Below are 25,050 nucleotides of genomic sequence, written 5' to 3' on the forward strand. Positions count from 1 at the left end.
TTTTCTGATATGGCCAGTAGTGTTCCTTATTTTTTCTGAATTGAAATCATGATGGCTGGACACGCGGCAGTCATTTTATAGCCATGAGGAAATAAGCATGTGAGAAAGGCTGAGAAATGGACATTACGATGGGCCTGACATGCTGCCTCCTAACAGCATCAAACGGCTGAACCAATACCAGTAACTACTTACTTCAGAGTTCTAATGTGAAAAAAAAGTCCTGTTTGTTTAAATTAGTCCTCAGAGGACACTTTTTTTTTTTTAACGTAAAGCATCAGCTGGTAAAAAATTTACACTTTGCAGACCATAAGTCTTTGTTGGAACTTAAACTCTGTCTTTGTATACATGAAACAGCCACAGGCAACATTTGCCTACCTCAGGTCTCAATCACTGATAACTGGGTTTTCTGTTATTTAAGGCTATACAAATTTCTAGCTGAACTTGTGAAAGTATAAATAAACCTGAATATTATTAAATATACCTAGATGCTGTAAGTGTATAGGCGAACAGCAGCTAAACATGATTGGCAGTTAACTTGTAGGTCTGACCTAGGGTTGGTCTCTTAAGTTTAGGAAAGCAAACTTTCCTAGCCTTTCTGTAACAAAGAACTGATATATATTGATGACCATACAAATACTCTTTTTCATTTTCCTACCTGCCTCCTGCCTTCCCTCCTTTCTTCCCTCCCTTTCTTCCTCCCTCCTTCCTTCCTTTCTTCCTTCCATCCATCTCTCTTCCTTTCTTTTTCTAGTGTGGTAGAGCTTAGTTGCACAGGCTAAGTTAAACATATTACTCAGTTAATGGATGCTGTCATCAGTGCTTTCTATATTTGACTGATTATTTTATTCCTATTCCTTAATCCCATTCATCTTTCCATCTCTGTAGACAATCTTTACAATGAGTTTGATGTAAAGTTTGTATTTGTATAGTTCTTATACATTTGTACTATTGATTTCTTGTATACTTACTTCATTGTTAATTCACTTACCTGCTATTATGTTATAACCCTTATTCTGTTTCTTATTTTTACTCAACTTGCATTATGGTTTTTACATTTCTATTCACATTTCTATGTGTTTATTTTGCCTGTGGCTTCTAACTGCTGCATGATATTCTATAGTTTGCCTTTACTATATTTTACTTTTCTACTTTTCCTAGTGATAGAAACTAGATTATTAGCAACTTCTCATTATTTTAAACAGTCCCGTAATTAAGATTTTGTATCCTCTCCTGTGACTCACTATGAGAAACTTTTGGGAATATATATAAGGAATGAGATAATTGTGTTAAATATATGTAGATAGTTACACAAGTACTACAGATGGCTTTCCAGAATGGCAGCTCATTCTGCATATTCACCTGGCATAGGAGGAGCTCTGTATTCTCACATTCTCATTGATGCTTACCCTTATACATTAACTGTTCCAAATCTGACGGGTATAAAGTCATGGTCAACAGTGTTTTGACATGTATTTTTAATTCTTAATGAGTTTGAGTTATTCTTCAGATGCATGGTTGCTTTCGGGTTTTGTTAATCCAGGAACTAATTGCCTGATAATATCATCTGTCTTGTTTTTTTACTGGAGTTTCTACATTTTTTTCTTGCTGCTTTATAAGGTTTACTTCTCGCTTTTAAGCACTAGACTCAGTTTAATTTTACACATTGGAAATAACTTCTCATCTGTATTATCTGTCATTAACTTTGTGTATGGAATCCTCCATTAAATAGAAATCTGAAAATTTGATGTCCTCAACATTTTCATGGATTGAGCTGCCATAGTTTTCTTTGAGAAATACTTCCCCATCCCACACACCACAAAGGTATCATCATAGGCCAGGCATGGTAAAGCACATCCAGCACTTCAAGAGGCAGAAGCAGCAGAATTGATTGAGGCCAGGAATTCATGACTAGCTGGGCAGCGTAGTGATAGTCCATCTATTAAAAAAAAAAAATTAGCCAGGTGAGTGGTGTGTCCCTGTGGTCTCAACTACTTGGAAGGCTGATGTGGGAGTCACTTGAGCCTAGGGTTCAAGGCTGCATGCAGTGAACTATGATGGCACCACTGCACTCCAGCCTGGATGACAGAGCAAGACCCTGTCTCAAAAAAAAAGGCATTATCTTAAATATTATTTAATTGGCCTTAAAGTTTTGCCTTTAATATTTTGCTTTTTGGTGTCCAAATTTGTATATTGATTTGGAAATTCCATTTTTTAATACTTAGTCATTTTTCATAAGCCCATTTATTAAACCTTGTATCCTTTCAATTACTGTGATGGCATATATTTTGCACACACATACACACACACACACACACACACACACACACGTACATTTGTCTCCCAAGTTCCCCATTCTGTCTTATAAACTGTCTGCTTGTTTGTTCTTAGGCTGCTATCAGGCCATTTGTTGTAAATTACCATGGCATCACACTATTTTTAACATTTAGTAAGGCAAGTGTTCCCTAAACAGTCATAAGGCTCTTATTTTTTGAAGTTATCTTAGCAATTTGTCTAAGAACCTAGAATGTCCCTCCTTTTATTTCGCTTACCTTTTACGGTTTACATTTCTTTCCAATAAAATCCCTAGATACTTTATAGTTTGTCTTGTTATACTGAATGCATTGTTCTATTTTATTTTCTAACTCATAATTACTGCTCTAGAGAAGTCCTGTTTGTTTTTAAGCTCTATATGTATCTGACAATGTTGCTGAATGCTTTCATCATTTCTAGTAGTTTTTCTTTTGACTTTGTTTCTTTTGACTCTGTTAATGCCATGTCAGTGATCAGACTATGAAAATATAGGTAGTTTTAATTCTGCTTTCCTCAGCTCTTTTCTCCTCCCTTTCCTTCTTGTCCAGGGCCTTTGCTACATTGAGGCCCTGATTGAGAGCATCCATGCCATGTTTCCAGTAATATACGGAATGTGGCTAATGCCAACTTTTGATGTGTAACCTTTTAACTAAAGAAAATATTTTCCCAAATGGTGTTGGACTTTATTAGTGAAGTCATTGTTTCAGTCTGCTGAGAAAATCTTGTGATGTTTGTCATTTAGTCTAGCAGTTTTAAGAAATATGTTCGGCCGAGGCGGGTGGATCACGAGGTCAAGAGATCGAGACCATCCTGGTCAACATGGTGAAACCCCGTCTCTACTAAAAAAATACAAAAAATTAGCTGGGCGTGGTGGCACGTGCCTGTAATCCCAGCTACTCAGGAGGCTGAGACAGGAGAATTGCCTGAACCCAGGAGGCGGAGGTTGCCGTGAGCCGAGATTGCGCCATTGCACTCCAGCCTGGGTAACAAGAGTGAAACTCCATCTCAAAAAAAAAAAAAAAAAAAAAGAAAGAAATATGTTCATAGATTTTCTGTTGTTAACTTTTACTCCTGGGATCAACTCAATTTGCACATTGGGATTTTTAATATTAAGTAAAATGCCATCATATAATTTTAAATTAATTTCCAAATTTATAATGACATAATTGTACATAAGCAATTGTATATATTTAATAATTGTACATAATAACTTTACAGACATCACAGCGTGATGTTTCAGTGCATGTATACATAGCAGACAACATGATCATGTGTATAGAAAACTCTAAAAACTCCATCAAAATACTGTTAAAACAGTATCAAATGAACTTAGTAAAGTTATCACCATATAATTTTTAAATATTTTTCATATTTGCGTTTTTTTCTTCTTACTTTTTTTTTTAAATCAGGGTTGTCATTATTGTTGGTGGTATTCTTTAGTTTTTATTTGCTTTTTGAGACGGAGTCTCACGCTGTCACCCAAGCTGGAATGCAATGTCGCAACCACCACCCACTGCAACCTCCGCCTCCTGGGTTCGAGCGATTCCTTATTTTCCTGCCTCAGCCACTCGAGTAACTGTGATTAGAGGCACGGCCACTAGCCCAGCTAATTTTTGTATTTTTCAGTAGAGATGGGCTTTTCGCCATGTTGTCCAGGTTGATTTCGGACTTCTGACCTTAAGTAAAAATTTAATATGATTTGACAAATGTATGAATGACCTTAAGCAGTCCGCCCACCTCGGCCTCCAAAAGTGCTGGGATTACAGGCATGAGCCACCGCACTCAGACTATATCTGGTTTTTGCATTAATATTAAACCAGACTGAAGTAGCTAAGCAGCTTGTGCTTTGTTTTTCTGGACTATCTTAGAGATTAATTCACTGTCCCTTAAAAGTTTGATAAACTCAATTATGAAACCATCTGGAAATGGGCTTTTGGAAAATGAATATGTCGTTTTACTTAAGTTTTCTATTTTTTTTTCTGCTGACAATTTTGATATTTTGTATTTTCCTAGGTATACAAGCTTCTAATTGATGTTTTTGGTTAATTAATATATAGTTGTTTAGAAGCTTTCCACTACTATTTTGGATTTTTCTTTGTTCGGTTTCCTGTTTTAATCCTGTACTTGATTTATTCCTACCTCCTTTCATCTCGCTTGCCAGAGGTCTCTTTTATTAATCATTTCAAATGGAGCTTTTGTTTAGATTTTTTTTTTCATTTCATTGATTTCTGACCTTATCATTATTATGTCTTTCTTTATGGAAATTCTCTGTTGCTTTTTTTTTAAAATCACATTTCAGTTGAATGTCTAAATTCTTTGCTGTCAACCTGTTTCGTTCATTAAAAATATTTTTAAAGTTATATGTTTTCTTGAAGTTTAACATATACTGTTTACTTTTTGTTAAAATCTACATATTTTGTAATTTAAGTTTTAATTTCCTTTTAACTCAAGTTCTTGAGAGTTATGTTATTTTTATGTATGTAGAATATTTATTATATTATAAATTTTAATTATATTATGACCATAGGCTATAATTTGTATAATTTTGTTCTTTTGAATTTACTAAGACTTTTTATCACCATCTTTTCAGTTTTGTTTGCTGTTGATAGTACATGTGTGTATATAGGTCCACACAGATAATATAAAATAGCTTAACCATATTTTTATTTCCAATAACTTTCATATCTTTGCTTATGAGATAGATAAATTTACTGCATAACTTCCTTGTCAGATAATTTTGTCACCTGTGATTAAATTTAATTTGTCTTTTATTTTCCATTGGACTATATAGTATACTGGACAAAAGTCAGTGTTCTTCCAAAACCAGTTAGGATTGGGTGTAGGGATACACTTTACTGCTTTTTAGCATCTATATAATCTTGCCTAAGAACTAAGTTTGATGGTTGTCCATGATTTGAACTTGAATGCCATTCATAGACTGATACGATGTCATCACATGCAAGCAGTTTCTTTTAAGCATTTCCATTCTTATTTCTACTTAGAACCTAGCTTGTGACACTTTTAAAAGTTGATGTGTGTCAGCAATCTGTCCCTAATCATAGCCTTGTATCTTTTGAACAGCTGCAACAACATTTTTAAGGCAATGATCTCTCAAGCTGTTGCCAGTTTTTTTCATGCCACCAGAACTTGATCTTTCTACATTTTCTGTCTTATATATAATGGCAGGTCAGCAATCCTGGCCAACTCATGGTAATTCTTCCCAGCTGTCAGATTTGTGCAGTAAACAGCGAACTTCTTTCTTAAACGAGTAAACAATCCTGTTTTGATTCCCGAAATGCCAACGAAGAGCAGTCACAGAAACCACAGCTAGCATAATGACTTGCTTAAATATTAGCCACGTATTTTCTAGAGATGCTTGTGAAAATCACCAAGTCTATGATGACAGACCATGGAAGTATGAAGTATAAGGAGCTTTTTGACAAAGAAATGTTTTGTCTGTTTGAAGAGGGCGACCTGGAGACACCTCATAATTTTATTACAGGGAAGAGTGGACCCCCTGTCTTCTCCAGGGCATTCAGCCTAGCATTTCAGGTTGACAGCAGCCCCTCTGTTTTGTTCCCTGATAATGTGCCCAAAGCAGACAAAAATAATAAAATAACTATAATTGGCTACAAAGAGCAGAGCAAGCCATATCCTCTGAAACACTTAGGACTTCCCATCTGAACCTTTGAATGACCTCTCCTGCAGGTGGATGTCCTCAGACCTTACTGGCTGCTTCCCCAGTTGAGAGAAGGTAGCCCCAGAGACCACATGAAGAGCTCCCCAGCTCAGTAGTGGGTCAGCTGTGCTGCTTGCTGCAGCCCGCCTCAGATAGCAATAAATTATTTTTCCAAAGAGAGGCTTTGTGCTTTGCTGCCTTTTCCCTGCATTTCCCCCTGGGACCCCGATACTGACAGAGCTCATTGACAAGGAGCTCTTGCCTGAATGGACCTCCACCTCCCACAGGCTGCCCATCAATCACCTGCCCAGCCTCTGGGGGAAGCCCATTAGAGAACCGTGTGGGCTTCTTAGTAATCAAAAATAAGTAAAAAAGAAAAGCATATTTAATGCCTTCAGGAGATGCTGGATAGACAGAGATGTATCCCTTGCTTTTAGAAAAACAAATACCTTATTGGAGAAATGGTGTTATATAGAAAATTTATGTGGTTGTCCTTCTATTTTATGTTCATGTAATAACTCACTCTAATACAGATTGCACTGCTTATCTTTTTATAATCCTGTGTCATTATGTTAATTGGGGCTGGCCTCACAAGTTACCAAAACTTGGTGGCTTAAAACCACAGAAATTTATTCCCCTGCAGTAGTTCTGGATGCCAAAAGTCAGAAATCAAGGTGTCTGCAGGGCCACACTCTCCCAAAGCTTCTGAAGGAGTGTCCTTGCTTGCCTTTTTCAGCATCTGGTGGTTCCAGACCTTCCTTGGTTAGCGCAGCGTAACTTCTATCTCGGCCTCCATATTCTCAGGGCCATCTGTCTGTGTCTTTGTCTCAAATCTCCCTCTGCTCTTCTCTTATAAAGACACCTGTCATTAGATTTAAGGCCTACACTAAGTTCAGAATGATGTCCCCTCAAGGTTCTTAATTACATCTACAAAGACCCTTTTTCCAAATAAGGGTACATACACAGGTTCTAGGGATTAGGATTGGACATACCTTCTTAGGGGCTCCTGGGCGATGCATTACAATAATGAAGAGATTTAAGTTTGTTCATCTCCTAAGTAAAGCCATAGTAGCTGTATAGCATCTGATAATATTTGTATAGTAAAATTGCAGCTCTCAGAGTAAGAGTGATGTTGTAACTGACTGAGTGGTTTTGTGAATTTCTGTTTTTGGAGTAAGTGGAGCATATTATTAGACATGCTAAATTTAAACACACACACACACACACACAGGAGAAGTAAGTGCAAAGATTTTCTGCTTTACTGCCTATATTTCTATATACTGATTTTCTGTATTTCTCAGACTTGAATATAGATTCTCTGCTTTATAATAGACAATCTCAAAATAATTTAGGCATAACAAAGTAATGAGGCTTTTCTTGGCTTCTTATCATCATCCCTGCAATTTGAGTAACTTTTATGGTTGAGTTTTTCCCTGTAATAACTTCTTGTTTAGCTGATACTTGCCATTGGTAAATCACATGACTTTCAGAGTAACAGCTATTGCATGAATTGGTGGAAAGTGTACTAGCCTGAGAACTAAGAAATTTGGTCCTTATTCTCTCTCTTGACTTTATGCGGTAGAAACCCCAAATCAGGATAGCCATTTTGCCATTTGTAAAATGAGGCAAGGTCTGCTCTCAGTTTGCTTCATCAGTTAGAAATTTTAGGGGGTGCAAATAACAGAAACCCAACTTAAACAAGTTTCAAACGTGCATTATTACATATTCCAGCAGAAAAAGAAAGTGGCTTCAAGGTTGCTTGATTCAGTAACTTTTGCTAAACAATTACAATTAAGGAGATGTACTTTTTTTCTTCTGTGTTCTTCCATTCTTAGGATTGCCTCGGAGAATGGCAGCTGCAGCATTTCTTAGTGGTGACATTCAGACAGGGCAGCACCACTAGAGAAGAAGGCTGGTTTTATCATAAAACCACCGTCAGATCAGAGAGCATGTATCAGAAGCCACTAGGAGACTTCTATTCATATCACATTAGCTGCATTTGGCTTTTTTTTAATTATTATTATTTTTTATTTTTAGACAGAGTCTCACTCTGTTGCCAGGCTGGAGCCTAGTGGCGCAATCTTGGCTCACTGCTACCGCCACCTGCCAGGTTCAAGTGATTCTCCTGCCTCAGCCTCCCAAGTGGCTTGGACTACAGGTGCATGCCACCACACCCTGAAAGTTTTTGTATTTTTGGTAAAGATGGGGTTTCACCATGTTAGCCAGGATGGTCTCAATCTCTTGACCTCATGATCCAACCGCCTCGGGCTCCCAGACTGCTGGGATTACAGGCATGAGCCACCATGCCCGGCCCATATTCCCTTTTCTAAACTAATCACAAGCAAGGAGACTTTACCCCTGGGATAATGAGTTGTACCTGTATATTAGGGCTGAGAGCCTCCCAGCAGGACATACAGGCTGCTTTTTGGAGGGGCAGATAACTGAACGAAATCAAGTTCTGGGAAGAATGAAGGAATTGGAGCTGGATGCTGAGTAGACAGACAGTGGAGTATTACAGTAAATTTCAATTTTAATATAATTATATCCATAATTACTCATTTTTAGAAGATGCATTTCATAATGTGGTTTATGCTGAAGATGTAAAAGACTAGGCTTGTAATTATTAATAATGAACGTATGAGATAGTCAAGTGTGGGTCATGGGAGAATTGTGTCAGGGCACATGTCTGCCACAGGTAGCTTTAAGAATGAATTAAATTGATTTCTTCCATTGTACACATTCATTTCTATCAGTAACAAGAGACAAATATGAGGAATCAGCTGCTAGAAAATTGATGTAAATTTAGTTGAAAAAAAAGCAATAGTAAAATTTCTATGCAAATTTCATCATCCAGATATTGAAGTATATGATGTATAAGGTAATACAAATATTTAAATTATTATTATGAAAGTGAAGGACTCAAGCATAGAGAAATTAACCTGTATTTATTGTAATAGTGGAAAATGCAGTAAAATATTTATTTTCTTTTCTTACTAGAAAATATTTTCCATCCTAATAAAGTGAAGTTTTATTATATTTGCTCCTAAAAGGTACTGTTTTACTCTCAGAAGTAAAATCTTTGACTTAATTAAAACAACCATAGAAGAGTAAAGCACCAGGATTAATAAGAATTATTAAATTAGTATGAAAGAATAGTAAAATGTATGTTCTAATTCATTTGAATCTACTTGAAAAAATCTAGAAAGTAATTTCACTTTTCAAAAGATAGGCTTAAAAAAAGAATGTTAGTGCTTTAATGGACAGACAATCTAATCTCAGTTGTGATGCAAGCTGAAAAGAGGCACATTAAACCTAATAATAATTATAGTAAATATGGGGTTTTGCCTATTTATGTAAGTAGTAAATAGTGTAAATGCAATTTTATTGTAGTGAGTAAGAGCTGCATTGAGTGGTAATATTCCACTCAGTTTGCATAGTTAGGCTAAAAGAAAAGATGCATAAAATAAATAGCATGATGCTTTTAAATTGCACAGTTAAATATATTCCAAATGTTACTAAGCTTGCAAATAAAATAACTGGAAAACTTGGGCCTAACTGGAGAAAGTATCACTATGTCCTTAAGCCCATAACATAATACCTCAACTTAAATGGTAGAACAAGTAAAATCTAATTAACCTTTTTGAACTACAATTGAAGCAGAGTTTCTCTCTGATATTTGTTCTTTTATTTATAATTCCTAAAATATGTAAATATGCCCTCCCTCTCACAGCATACACTCCAAGAGAATAAATCCTATCCTTCAGTCTTTTCTTCTCCCATAGGCTATGGAAGGAATAATCACTTAATAAATGTCTAATGGTCTTCACAGTGAACAGTACACTGTCAAAACCCACCCTCTCTGCACACGCACATGTCTACAAATGACCACAGATGTGCCATGAGTATTTATTTTGGGATTGTAAATAAATTTTTGCAAGTAGGTGAATTCACAAATATAGAAATCACAAATAATGAACAACTGTAACTTTAAAAAATACATGATGAATTGGGTGATTTTCCTTGACAAGTACCTTTCCGATAATTCTCTGTAGTCTCCATTCCACGTGTGCGCTTGCTCATCTCCATCCACGTTACAGATTCCTTGCCTATGATTTTTAGGGTTATTTTGTGTTTTTATTGAGGATATTAGTCTAGTTTACACAGTGTAATGTTAAATACAGATATTAATGCTTGCTAAGTACTTACCACATTTAATGTTAAAGATAATAAGGAAAATAGATCCTAAGGAATATTACTTAATTTGTTACATTTGTATTATATATTATAATATTTATATAATATCCAAATATGTAAATATTCCTGTGTTTAGTTATTATGTTTATAAAAATATTAGCCAGCACAATAGCCTTGAAAAAGCTAGTTATGTCCTGTGAAAATTCTACATTTGGAGAGGAGAAATTAAAAGAATAGTCAAAAGGTAATAAATTTATTGTAAGATATCATGTAATTATAGGTATAATATCATTGGTTGTCATTTAAAAAGGATATTAGTTTGCTGTTTATTATGCTAGTTAATCCCATTTCCTTTCTGTTAACAATATGGATCCAGAAATAAGTAATCATATTAAATAAGAAAAAATTCAGCACATTGAAAATATTTTTTGAAACTAACTCATTGAATATTATTATTGCAATGTTGTGTTTGCAGAGTTGTTGAGGAAATATACATTTGTTTGTTTCTGTTGACTGTGGGGGAAAATTAAAGATGCACAAGTTGTAGCAGAAGAACTTGTACCAATAAGGAGTCAACATCTAAAATATATAAGGTTACTAATATTTATTAATTACTCAATAAAATAAAGAGTTGTTAACCTGGGTGCATAAATCTTGGATAGGCTTTGGTGGGAGAAGTGGTATATGTGAACACTGTGAGCATTTTTCTGGAGAGCAAGTCCATTGCTCTAAAATGTAACTTTGGGGCAGTGGACTTGCTCTCCATTCCCTTTGCTGACAGACATGTGTCAGCTGCCTCAGGACCATAGTCCTACCAGAAACTTGCATGATAGGTGAGAATTAAAAGAGGGAACATATTAAATACAATCAATATTCAGCAGATACTTAATGAGAATCTTCTGTATACCACAACTGCTATTATTTGCCAGGCATATACCTTTAATAAAAGCACAAAGTCCATGGAACCCTTCTACATAACTGTGTTCTTGACTAAAACACCAAAAGCAATGGCAGCAAAAAGTAAAATAGACAAATGGGATCTAATTAAACTCCAGAGCTTCTGTACAGCAAAAGAAACAATCATTAGAGTGAAGCGGCAACCAACAGAATGGGAAAAAATTTTTTTAAATTTACACTATCAGTAGCATTTCTACACAACAATAATTTTAGGTTAAGAGCCAAATCAAGAACACAATTGTGTTCTTTGAAATGTAGTCCATTTCAAAATGCACCAAACAATATAGTCTGTGACCAAAGTTAAGAGCATAATAGAAGACATTTTGTTTTGTTCTTTACTGGTTTTGGCTGAAGTCAATTCAAAATGGGGACAAATATCCAGTGGAAATTCATGTAAGACTGTGATAACTTATCATTTTGTTTCAGCACTCCAACATAGAGCATACATACTTTACACTAAGTTAAAAATATTTTTTTTCTTTCAAGGTAACTGAACTGCACAATATCAAAAATATAACCAGACTGCCCCGAGAGACAAAAAAACATGCAGTGGCAATTATCTTTCATGATGAAACATCGAAGACATTTGCCTGCGAATCGGGTAAGTGGTTATTGGCATTCTAGCCCTTGAGGAAACTGAGCTGCTTTTGAGACAGTGGCCCAGATGGATTAAGATACACTATTGAACAGGATGGCCTACTGTAATGAGAATGTGCTGTAGGAGACTTCATTCAGAAGCTCAACACACTGATTTCTACAGATGTTTGGCTGCTTGTTGTTATATGTCTGTGTCTGGATTTGGTTCTCACATGGTCTGCCTGTTGGGGTTTCCATTCAAGCTTTGAGAATTAAGTAAACACTACCTGGCAGGTGTTGTTTGGGTGAGTGCATGACCAATATTCTGGTTCTTGCACCGTGTGTCTCTAGGCATTTGGGAGGGCAGGAATCAGGATGCTGTGTAAAAGCATGGCAGAGCACAGCTCAAGTCCTCATATACCACAAAACAGAGCTTTGAGCAATTTGCTGCTTTCATGGATTCTCAGTACTGCAAGTAAATATATTTCAGATTGAATTTTAGCATCCCAGTTCATGAAGCACTCTGACATTATTGAGACACAAAGCAGTTTATAGTTTGAACTTGCAGTATTTTTCATGTTGGAATCTCTGTGGTGTGTAATATATTAGTTGGCTTATCGCTTTTTAAAGATTTTGCTCAATGAAACAGTGCATTCGTTTTATAATGGATGTTAGCAAAAAGTACTAAAGGTTTGCAAGATGTGAACTTAAATTAATGATTAGGTCTTTGAGAGAAATTTTATTCAGTATTTTTTAAAAGGAAAATGGTGCTTCTAGTTTTGTATAGTTTGTTTATGGTTATTATTAATACCAGGTTATATTATTCTAAAACTGATAATGTCTCTTTACCTAACTGAGATTGCTCACATCTCCTCACCTACCTTTTCTTACTATGGCTAAACTGAACTGGAATTTACCTCTTGCTCCTCTTTTCTTGCGTGCCTTTATGCGTCTGTCCTGGCATATTTCTTTTCACTTGCCATCTAACCTCATTTCATCATTTAAAATTGACATTTTGGGGTTGCACAGAAGCCTGTTAATTGATATAAATTCCCATTTTGTAATACACCCTTTCCCAACCTTGCTGGTATAATATATTATTATCCAATTATTTTTCTGCCTTCCTGTCCTCTATCTTGAAGCTGTTAAACCACTTTATTTTTCCTGGGGCTCTTAGTCTCTCATATTAAAACAAGTATTTTCAAAAAAAAAAGTAAAAGGTAATGTTTACTATTTAAATTTCTAATTTTCCCTATTACTTTACATTTTCAAATTGTAGTGAGTAGTATTGTGAATGTGTAGGAAATAATGGAGCCCATTAATTTGGAAGAAAACAATATTCAGTTATATTTCTTTGTGAAAATCTTATTTATGTTGTGTTTGGAAAGATATTAACCTAAAATTCATGTTTAGTTAATAACTTACTCATTCAGTATACTGTTCCTTTCAATCTGATCACAATCTTGAGTTCCATATTAGAGTTGAAAAACATTTAATGCAATTTTATATATTTATACAGATGGCTTTTCTGATTTACATCAGTATAATCTACTCTCCATTTAACTTTCTATTGGTTTTAAACTAGGCTTGTGCATGTTATAAAGCTTACAAGACTATACCTTTTAAAATTTCTATATTCTAGGAAGTTGGAGAAAATACATATTCCTAAAATTTTGTCTAAATATCTTTGCTGCTCCATGACTCTTCTCCACCTCATTTATCCCGGTATCACCTGAATGTCCTTTCCCTCACAGATCACAGAATACATACCAATGGCCCAATGGAAAGCAAAGCTCTGATTTACGTCCTGATACTTAGAGCATTTTAATAGAAAAGGTGTATTATTTGAATAGTACATTTGAGTTCTATGGTCCCATCATCCCAAGTTTTTGGTTTATAAATGTCAGTCTCTATAATATATTGATATTATTAATTCAAAAACTCATGTATACATAACTGTAATTCAGCAGTACTTGTGATTATATAGTATCTGGAAATTCTGAAGTATGATTTGTTGAATTTTGTTGATCTATGCACAACAGAGGACAAGGGTGTTCAAGACAGTAAATGTAAGAGCAGTGCCCCCCCTCCCCACACACACACACCAGGTGCTAGAGTCAGAGCACCTCATCTTTACACAAGGTTCAGTGCAAACAAAACACTCTCCCCACTGGGTTGGCTTAACAAAAGCATTTAAATTTTTATTTAAAGGCCATAAAGATTTAGAATTTTAAAATAAAACTCCCAAGTATACAAAGCATCCAGGTCTTTCCTGGCTTTTAGTAACAGGAACCAGGAATTCTTGGAGAAATGGCTGATTCTAGAACTGGGGTATAAAATACACAAGATGAGCTGAGTGCATCTTGAAGTGCCAGAAAGTAAGAAAGTGTCACAAAATGCTGCTTTATGTCAAAGGGACACAAAAGTTCCCAGTGGCCAAAGATGGAACAATTTGAGTTATAAAGTAGCAAAGGATTATAACCCAATTTATAAATGAATGTTTCTGAGTCCATGCTTTAGCAATGGTTGATGAATAAATACATAGGAGAGTATAGGCAAATATCCTGTGCAGAAAATTATAAATAATTTATGTAAGGTGGAACATGACTCCCTGTGCCTTAAGTGGGGGCTGTTCATGGTGACTTCCTCCCTAGGAGAATTGTACAGAAAGGGGTGGTAGAAAACAACTTTATGGTGGAGAAAACTAACAGACACTACTTCAGCCAGGTGACCAAGGTGAACAGCAACAGTGATAAATCATGTTGATAGAGTAATCCTCAAAACTTTCAAGGTCATCACAAACAAGGAAAGCCTGGGAAACTGTCCCAAAGAAGAGGAAGCTAAGAAGGTATGGTGAATAAATGTAATGTGGTATCTTGGATGGGATCTTAAAACTAAAAAAGAACACTAAGTAAAAACTAAGGAAAACTTAATAAATTGTGATTAGTTAGTAAAACTTTAACAAATTACTAATTGGAGAAGCTAGGTATAGGCAATATAGAAAGTCAGTATTATCTTTGCCATAATTTTTTAAATCTAAAACTATTCCAAAATGAGATGTTTATTGCTAAAGAATAATGTGGAAGCAAATAAAAATATATCAATGAACTAGAGTAGACTCAAGTAAAATAGAAATCTAGTGCATTTTCAAGGATATATTAAAAATTAGTGAAGAAAAATTATGTCTTACAATAACTTGTGTTTACAAAACTAAACTCTTACACCATCCTAGTATAGAATGCTTTCAGAATGATAAAGTGATATGCATTATTTCTTAACAATGAAAATGACAATACTAAAATCTTTGCCACTGTGCAGTGGCTTAATAGGAACTGTTAGATGCTTACCTAGTGGCATGAACAATAATGAAGAACCAGACTTAAAGTTGTATTGTGAGATTTCCATTTTTCAGTACAGGTGATTCAGCAGAAGGCTGAGCCTACATGCTCTTTCAGTGAACTGACCACTCCCTTCAAGGTCATTTTAGAATACTGTTTTATGGCTAACTTTGAAATAATTATCCAGGCCCTGCTTGGTTTCCTCTGAAATGCTGCTGCATGCACTTACCACACATTTGTAGGACAAATGCAAACATTACAAGATGGCTTACCTTTTGACACTAATTTCATGTTGCAAAAACCTACCGCTGTAGCCCAGAAGCTTGCAATTCTGCTGGCCTGCTTTACAGAGTGCCCTGTGGACATTTGTTACCAGTGTATAGATCATGTAAAACCTATACCAGCATCTGCTACCCTGATTATAATCATCACAGCTATTGCTACCGTGTTAGTCTCTTCTACAGATTGCTAGATAGCTTAAGATACAGACATCTGTGGAAAACTTTACTCAGTTCTTGGTGAGCCAAAAAGTTGAAATTAAGATGCAGGTATTTGTGAAGAATAACTTTAGGGAAACTATTTTGGAAATTAAGTTATACAATTTATCCTCAGTGAAAAACATTTATAAAGAAATAGGATAGTAATTTTATTTTAACTAGGAAAATTTCAAAATATAAGCATCAAACTAGGGTCACTAATAGCATTCTTAATGGAAGCTGACAAGTAGTGGTCTCAATAAATCACAGTGAGACTTTGAACCCATAACTTAAACTGAACACTGTAATTATTTTTAGTATAAGCAGATAATTTCCGTATTTCTGACTTCGAACTTTCCCATTATCAATTACCAGTGGGAAAAAGTGGCTTACTTGGCATACTAATTAAGGAACTATGATTAACCGTAAAAGACAAAGTTCTATTCTGTTTTTTAAACATTTTGGAACAGATAGAATCCTCTTGCTGACAAAGATTGTTTCTTCTCATGTCTCAATTTCACACACGCAAGTGTGAAATTTGAAGGTTTTTTTAATACTGGTTTTATAGTTCATATAAGATTTTTGGGAAATGAAGGGCTCTTGATTCAGATAAAATGGCCTTAACTTCCTAGAGAAGAATTTCCTGACAACGTGGCTGAAGTGAGATACAAATGTTAGAAGAATGCTTTTATTTGAATTTTTAGCAAATAGTTTCAACTACTTTAAATATGACCTACTTGAAAGTATTATTTGTTTTTTCATACTACTTTTTATGTGTAGATATAAGCCTGCTTGAAGCTAGTAAAGTGTTTGAGAAATAATGGCAAGATTCTCATAAATTGCCTCAACTTCATGACACATGCTGATGGGGATTAAAAAAAAAAAAACTTGAAATTCATAAACAAGAAATTGTATTACTTTTTGATGCAAATTATTTTTAGATAGATGTTAAGCTACAGTGGTTTATATCTGTTAATAAAATTTTATTTTCCAAGAAAATTCCGTATCAAGTAGATATTGTATAGATTATCAGATACTCAAAGGAATTACCAAGTGATAACAAGAAATCCATTTTCATTTTATTTGCATAAATTTGGGGGTACAAGTGCAGTTTTGATATATGGATATATTGTGCAGTGGTGAAGTCTGAAGAAACCCACTTTCTAAAGTTTAATAAGAGTGTCGCTTCTCCTTATCTGAGAGAGTATCTGTACCACTGCCTCAGGATAGAAAATTTCAAAAAATCCTTTAGTTTTATGAGACCCGTGTTAGGAGATCCTTTTTTTGTATGTTTCAGAATCAGCTGATATCAAATCATTTTGCAGCATTCAGGGAGTATTTGTCATTTTTAAAAGCTCAAACATACAAAATGATACAGAAAAAGTAACAGTAGTTCCACTGAAAACTTTCTATAGTTCTGCAATAAGAATAGGAAATGTATTAGTGCAAAAAGTGCTCCCTGCAGCCCTGTGAACTGTCCTGTCCCTTTAACCAAAGAAGAAACAGACATACTTTGAACCTCAGTGCATGCTGTTAACAACTAGGGCACCGTACAAGTTTTCACCTAAGTCCTGAAGCTAATTACCAAACATATATTCACTTAACATAGATGACAGCCATATGCTGTCTTTTCCTTGAGGCCTTTCTTTAAAGACTTGGCAAATGAAATGTAACAACAATAAAAGGTAGTATAATTTTCAGTACTCAAGAAAGTAATCCTACTAATAATCTAAAAAATAAAATATGTTGTCACAGAAAAAGTATTTGACAATATTCAAAGACATTCATGATAAAAACTATGAGAAAAGAAAGAATACATGGGAACTTCCTCAACTTGATAAAGAACATCTGCAGAAGCCTATGGCTACATCACGCTTAAGATAAAAACTGATGCTTTCTCCATAGACTGGGAACAAGGAAAGCTTTCCTGCTCTCCATGCTGTGCAGGACAGTAAAGGAAGCTCTGCTATCACAGTAAGGCAAGGAAGAGAAATAAAAGACATACAGATTGGAAAGCAACGAATAAAACTGCCCATTTTTTGAAGGCGACATAATTGTCTATATTTTAAAGATCCCAAAGAATTCTAAAATTATATGGAAGGAGAGACAACTCTCAAAAAATACATATAAAAGGAACAAACTTCAACAAAATAATGTCCACTTACGAAAAGCCCACAGCTAATATCATAATCCATGAAGAAAAACTTCAGGCTTTTTCTCTAAGATCTGGTACAAGGAAAGGATGTGCAGCCTTGCCAGTTCTATTGAACATAGCACTGGAAGTCATACCCAGAGAAATCAGAGAAAAAGAAACAAAAGACATCCAAATCAGAATTACCTCTGTTGGCAGATGACATGATCCTATATGGAGAAAACCCTAAGACTCCATTTAAAAACTGTTAGGATAAATAAATGAATTCAGTGAAGATACAGAATATGAGGATCAACATACAAAAATTAGTAGCATTTATTTTCACCAACATACAACTCAAAATGAATTATTTCTTATTTTATTTTTTTGAAATGGAGTCTTGCTTTGTTGCCCAAGCTGGAGTGCAGTGGCACGATCTCGACTCACTGCAACCTCTGCCCTTGGGTTCAAGCAATTCTCTGCCTCAGCCTCCCTCAAAAAGGAAATGTTTTAAAATAAGCCTATCTACAATTGCATTAAAAAATAATAAAATGCCTAGGAGTAAATTTAACCAAGGAGGTAATAACTCTGTACACAGAAAACAATCAAACACTGATGGTTTCACGTGTTACTCTTTCATGAATCCTAGCAGATGACAAAAAGACCCCCGGCTCAGAGGAAAAGAAATTTTTTTCCCTAAGTCTCAAAGAGGCAATGTGATTAGCCCAGATGGATACCCACACAGGCAGTGGGTTTGTGTCACAGTTGCAGATCCCAGAACCATAAACTAGGCCCATTTTGAACAAGCAGCACTCATTGCAACAAGCAGCAAACAAGTCAACCCCCTTACCTCCCGGGAGTGACGAGTTACCTGGTAGTCACACTTGATCTACTTTGTGGCCTTTGTGACTCCATAGAGAAACACAGTATCGGGGTGCAGAGAGGCACTGCAGTCTAACATTACCGTCATAGTTCTAACATTTCATTGGGAGAGGAATGGGCCCAGAGCCCCCATGCTGCTAGCTGGGTGTACCCAACTGTTGGTGTTTCATGTTTGAAATTTTACTTTGTTCTTGTTTTATCGTTGGGATCCTGCGCATCTTTTGCTATGTATTCATTAATTAATATTTATTGAGCACCCTGTATGTACCAAGCACTGTTCAATGCCCCAGCATGGATTAAAGATTTTTAAAATGACTAAAAGTCAATTACTACAAAAAACAGTAAGATCAGGATTTTTATATCTGAATTCTACTTAAAAGCTAATGATGCCTTTTTAAATATTTGAAACTATTAAAACTCATAAAAAAGGAGTATGATCTAATTTATTTTATGAAGCCAGCATAGTAACATCTGATATTGTTGTTTTAATATATTTTTAGCTTTAACTTTAAAAATTAACAAAAAGCTACAGCAATATACCATAGCAGCAAAAGGTAAATATTCAGGAGGGATTTAATAAGAAGGGTACTATATAAAGGGAAATAACAAGTCTTATTTAAAAACATAAAGCAGATTATTTCCTTGGATATAAAAACATAATATTAAATTATATAATTCTCCTATTTTAACAGTGCATTTTGGTATAGTTCCTACTTGGCTGTCAACAAAATTTTACTCTTGGAGTAGGAAAAATTATTTAAAATTTATATGATATAATATCTATGAATAAACAAAGACAATATGTTAAAGTCTAAAAAGAATTCAAAGAAAATTTGGAAAACTGTATGCATAACCTAGAGATTGGACAGATTTTCTTTATAAAGACAAACGTTCCAGAACTGTAAAACACAAGGCCTGATATATCTGAGCCTAAAGACTCAAACAGCTCTCCTACAGTGAAAGATTCACAAGCATAGTTACTACACAAATTAGAGTTATAGAGTAATATTGGAAATGCAGGTAACAGATAAAATCTGAAAAACTGTAATGTGGAAAAAGTTCTTATAAAGTGACAAGGAGAAAATGTTAACAGTTATGCAAAGATTATGACTAAGCAATTCACATTTTTATAAATACAAATGGCAAATTATTATTATACTTTAATTTCTGGGGTACATGTGCAGATCTTGCAGGATTGTTACATAGGTATACACTTGCCATGGTGGTTTGCTGCCTACACCCGCCTGTCACCTACATTAGGTACTTCTCCCAATGTTATCCCTCCCCAATCTCCCCACCCCCTGCAATCCCTCCCCTAGCACCTCACCCCACAACAGACCCCATTGTGTGATATTCCCCTCCCTGAGTCTATGTGTTATTGTTCAACAACTGCCTATGAGTGAGAACATGCAGTGTTTGGTTTTCTGTTCTTGCATCAGTGTGCTGAGAATGATGGTTTCCAGATTCATCCATGTCCCTGCAAAGGACATGAACTCATCCTTTTTTATGGCTGCGTAGTATTCCATAGTGTTTATGTGCCACATTTTCTTTATCCAGTCTATCCTTGATGGGCATTTGGGTTGGTTCCAGGTCTTTGCTATTGTGAACAGTGCCACAATGAACATACGTGTGCATATGTCTTATAATAGAAAAATTTGTAATCCTTTGGGTATATACCCAGTAATGGGATTGCTGGGTCAAATGGTATTTTTATTTCTAGATCCTTGAGGAATCACCACACTGTCTTCCACAATGGTTGAACTAATTTACACTCCCCCTACAGTGTAAAAGTGTTCCTATTTCTCCACATCCTCTCCAGCATCTGTTGTCTCCAGATTTTTTAATGATTACCATTCTAACTGGCATGAGATGGCATCTCAATGTGGTTTTTGATTTGCATTTCTCTAATGACCAGTGATGATGAGCATTTGTTCATATGTTTCGTGGCTGCATAAATGTCTTCTTTTGAAAAGTGTCTGTTCATATCCTTTGCCCACTTTTTTATGGTTTTTTTTTTTTTTTCTTTTAAATCTTTTTAAATTCTTTGTAGATTCTGGATATTAGCCCTTTGTCAGATGGGTAGCTTGCAAAAAAATTTTCCCATTCTAATGATTGTTTCTTTTGCTGTGCAGAAGCTCTTAAGTTTAATTAGATCCCATTTGTCCCCTTTGGCTTTTGTTGCGATTGCTTTTGGTGTTTTACTCATGAAGTCCTTGCCTATGCCTATGTCCTGAATGGTATTGCCCATGTTTTCTTCTAGGTTTTTTATGGTGTTAGATCTTATGTTTGAATCTTTAATCTATCTGGAGTTAATTTTGGTATAAGGTGTAAGAAAAGGGTCCAGTTTCAGCTTTCTGTACATGGCAAGCCAGTTTCTCCAACACCATTTATTAAACAGGGAGTCCTTTCCCCATTACTTGTTTTTGCCCTGTTTTTCAAAGATCAGATGGTTGTACATGTGTGGCATTACTTCTTAGGGAGGCCTCTGTTCTGTTCCATTGGTCTATATCTGTTTTGGTGCCTGTAACATGCTGTTTTGATTACTGTAGCCTTGTACTATAGTTTGAAGTCAGGTAGCATGATGCCTCCAACTTTGTTCTTTTTGCTTAGGATTGTCTTGGCTATGCAGAATATTTCTTAGTTCTATATGAAATTTAAGGTTGTTTTTTCTAGTTTTGTGAAGAAGATCAATGGTAGCTTCATGGGGATAGCATTTAATCTATAAATTACTTTGGGTGATATGGCCATTTTCATGATACTGATTCTTCTTAACCATGAGCATGGAATGTTTTTCCATCTGTTTGTGTCCTCTCTTATTTCCTTGAGCAGTGGTTTGTAGTTCACCTTGAAGAGGTCCTTCACATCCTTTGTTAGCTGTAATCCTAGGTATTTTATTCTCTTTGTAGCAATTGTGAATGGGAGTTTGCTCATGATTTGGCTCTCTGTTTTTGGTATATAGGAGTGCTTGTGATTTCTGCACATTGATTTTGTATCCTGAGACTTTGCTGAAGTTGCTTATCAGCTTAAGGTGATTTGGGGCTGAGACGATGGGGTCTTCTAAATATACAATCATGTCGTCTGCAAATAGAGACAATTTGACTTCCTCTTTCCTAATTGAATACCCTTTATTTGTTTTTCTTGCCTGATTGCTCTGGCTATAACTCCCAATACTATTTTGAATAGGAGTGGTGAGAGAGGGCATCCTTGTCTAGTGCCAGTTTTGAAAAGGAATGCTTCCAGTTTTGCCCATTCAGTATGATATTGGCTGTGGGTTTGTCATAAATAGCTTTTATTATTTTGTGATAGATTCCATTGATATGTAGTTTATTTAGAGTTTTTAGCATAAAGGGCTGTTGAATTTTATCGAAGGCCTTCTCTGCATCTATTGAGATAATTATGTGGTTTTTGTTTTTGGTTCTGTTTATGTGATGGATTACATTTATGGATTTGCATATGTTGAATCAGCCTTGCAGAAGTTGAATCCTTAAATAGACCGATAACGAGGTCTGAAGTTGAGGCAGCAATTAATAGCCTACCAACCCAAAAATGTGCAGGTCCAGATGGGTTCATAGCCAAATTCTACCAGATGTACAAAGAGGAACTAGTACCATTCCTCCTGAAACTATTGCAAACAATACAAAAAGAGAGAATCCTCTCTAACTCATTTTATGAGTTACAACATCATCCTGATACCAAAACCTGGCAGAGACACAACCAAAAAAGAAAATCATGGGCCAATACCCATGATGAACATTGATGCAAAAATCTTCACTAAAATACTGGCAAACCAAATGCAACAGCACATCAAAAAGCTTATCCATTATGATCAAGTAGGCAAAATCGTTTTTTAAGAAGACTTAAATTATAAAATGGTTAGAGCTATAAAAATCAAAATAAAAATGAGCATAAACCCAAGATTAAAAGGAACCCTCAGTTCAAGTTGTAAATATATTTAAAATCTTATAATTAAGTCTTTAATCTATTTTGATTTGATGTTTGGATATGGTGTAAGATAGAGGTCTAATTTTATTATTTTCTATGTGAATTTCCAATTTTCCAACACTATTTGTTGAAAAGCTTATCCTTTGCCTACTGTGTGTTCTTGGCACCCCTGTTGAAGATCAGTGTACTATATATGCATGGATTCCTTTCTGGGTACTCTATTCTGTTCCATAGGTCTATATATCTGCCTTCATGCCAGTATTATACTGTTTTGACTATGGTAACCTTGTAATATATTTGAAATCAGTAAGTGTGATACCTCTAGCTTTTTTCTTGTTTCTCAAGAATGATTTGAATATTCATAGTCTTCTTTGCTTCCATATGAATTGTAGAGTTTTTTTCTATTTTCATTAAAAAAGTCATTGAAATTTTGGTAGGGATTGCATTGAATCTGAGGATTGTTTTGGGTACGATGTTTTTCCATTTTTTGGTATCTTTTTGAATTTCTTTCATAAATGTTTATATTTTTAAGCATACAAATCTTTAACTTTTAGTTAAGTTTATTCCTAAGTATGTTATTCTTTATAACGTGGTATGGTAAAACTCCTAGAAGTAAACATAGGGAAAAATTATATGTCCTTGGTCTAGAAAAATGATTTCATGGATATAATACAGAAAACCCCGATAACAAATATAAAAATAGGCGAATGGAATTGTGTCAAACTAAAAAGCTTCTGTACAGCAAAGATATCAACAGAATGAAAAGGCAAACTACAGAATGAGGAAATCTCCCAAATGATCTACCTGATAAGTAGTTAATTTCCAGAATATATTAGGTATGTATACACCTCAATAGCCAATAAATAAATTATCCAATTCAAAAACAGAATAGACGTCTTTCCAAAGAAGACGTAAGATACAGATGGTCAACAGATATATGAAAGGTGCTCTGAACATAACTAATTATTATAAAAATATAGATCAAAACCACAATGAGTATTATGAATATGTAAATCAAATCTGTCAGGATGGCTATTACAAAAAAACATAACAGATAAAAAGACAAGTGTCAGTGAGGATGTGGAGAAATTGGAACCCTAGTCTATTGTTAATGGGAATGCAAATTGATGCAGCTGTTATAGAAAACAGTATAGAAGTTCCTCAAAACATCAAAAAGAGAATTACCATATGATCCAGCAATCCAATTTCTGAGTATTTATCCAAAATAATTAAAACCTGGATCTTAAAGAGATGTTAACACTCCTATGTTTATTGCAGCACTATTCACAGTAGCCAAGACATGGAAACAACCTGTATGTTGATCATTTGATGAAAGGATAAAGAAAATGTGGAATATACATACAATAGAGTAGTGTTCAATCTTTAAAAAGAAGGAAATTCTGCAATTTCAACAACATGGATGAATTTTGAGAGCATTATGCTAAGTGAAATAAGCCAGTCACAAACAACGAGCAAACAAACACTGCATGATTTTACTTGTATCAGGTATCTAAAATAGTCAAAGTCATAAACCTAAAGAATGGAATAGTAGTTGCCAGAAGGCAGGGGAAGGGGAATTCAGGAGCTAACCAATGGACATAAAGTATCAGTTAAGCAAGGTAAATAAGCTTTAGAGATCTGCTGTACAACATTGCACCTCTACTCATCAATAATGTATTGCCCTTTAAAAATTTTGTTAAGAGGGTAGATCTCATGTTAAGTGTTCTTATCACAATAAAATAAAATTTTAAGAAAGGGGGAAAATGAGTTATCACATTTATTTCCCATGAAAATGTAGGTAAATGTATATTCTCATAATGGCTAATAGGAATATGAATGATTTTCCTTAGTTTTTCAAGAAAACTGGCAATTGCTATTAAATAAACATGCATATCATTGGTTCTATGAGCCTCTTTGGGAATATATCTCATATAAGCATACATACTAATACATGAGGATATAGGTTTAGGAACATTAAATACATTATGTATAATGGCAAAAAACTGGAAATGTATCTGTATCAAGAAAATAGTTGAGCATTTATGGTGTATCCTTATTCCATGAAATATTTTGCAGTCACTAAAAAGAATTCTAATTAAATCCTTTGAAAAGATTTCAATCAAACTTGGTTCTTCAGGCAAAGCAACTAACCAAGAAGTATACAATGAGCATAGTCGGCCCTCCGCATCTGTGGACACTGCATCTTTGGAGTCAACCAACAGTGAATCGAAAATATTTTGGAAGAAAAATAACAATACACCAACAAAAAAACAATACAAGGCTGGGCGCGGTGGCTCAAGCCTATAATCCCAGCACTTTGGGAGGCCGAGGCGGGTGGATCACGAGGTCAAGAGATTGAGGCCATCCTGGTCAACATGGTGAAACCCCGTCTCTACTAAAAATACAAAAAATTAGCTGGGCATGGTGGCGCGTGCCTGTAATCCCAGCTACTCAGGAGGCTGAGGCAGGAGAATTGCTTGAACCCAGGAGACAGAGGTTGCGGTGAGCCAAGATCGCGCCATTGCACTCCAGCCTGGGTAACAAGAATGAAACTCCGTCTCAAAA

The 25,050-nt window shown here is 35.2% G+C and overlaps 1 protein-coding gene across 2 annotated transcripts in view; it reads left to right on the forward strand.

The window, feature by feature from the left end:
• DOK6 (docking protein 6) overlaps positions 1-25,050 on the forward strand; it is a 459,594-nt gene that overhangs the window by 177,128 nt on the left and 257,416 nt on the right. Inside the window, exons 1-2 of one of the 2 annotated variants that reach the window (XM_032293887.1) lie at positions 4,146-4,268; positions 11,627-11,741. In XM_032293887.1, the coding sequence (XP_032149778.1) occupies positions 4,236-4,268; positions 11,627-11,741 (148 nt within the window). In that variant the 5' untranslated portion in view covers positions 4,146-4,235. Of the gene's footprint in view, positions 1-4,145; positions 4,269-11,626; positions 11,742-25,050 lie in introns of those variants that run through there. The other variant, XM_032293886.1, reaches the window with a different exon arrangement.

The sequence above is a fragment of the Sapajus apella genome, unplaced genomic scaffold, assembly GCF_009761245.1.
Source record: "Sapajus apella isolate SASKATOON/1434 unplaced genomic scaffold, GSC_monkey_1.0 scaffold30, whole genome shotgun sequence".
In the NCBI taxonomy this organism is placed as follows: Eukaryota; Metazoa; Chordata; class Mammalia; order Primates; family Cebidae; genus Sapajus; species Sapajus apella.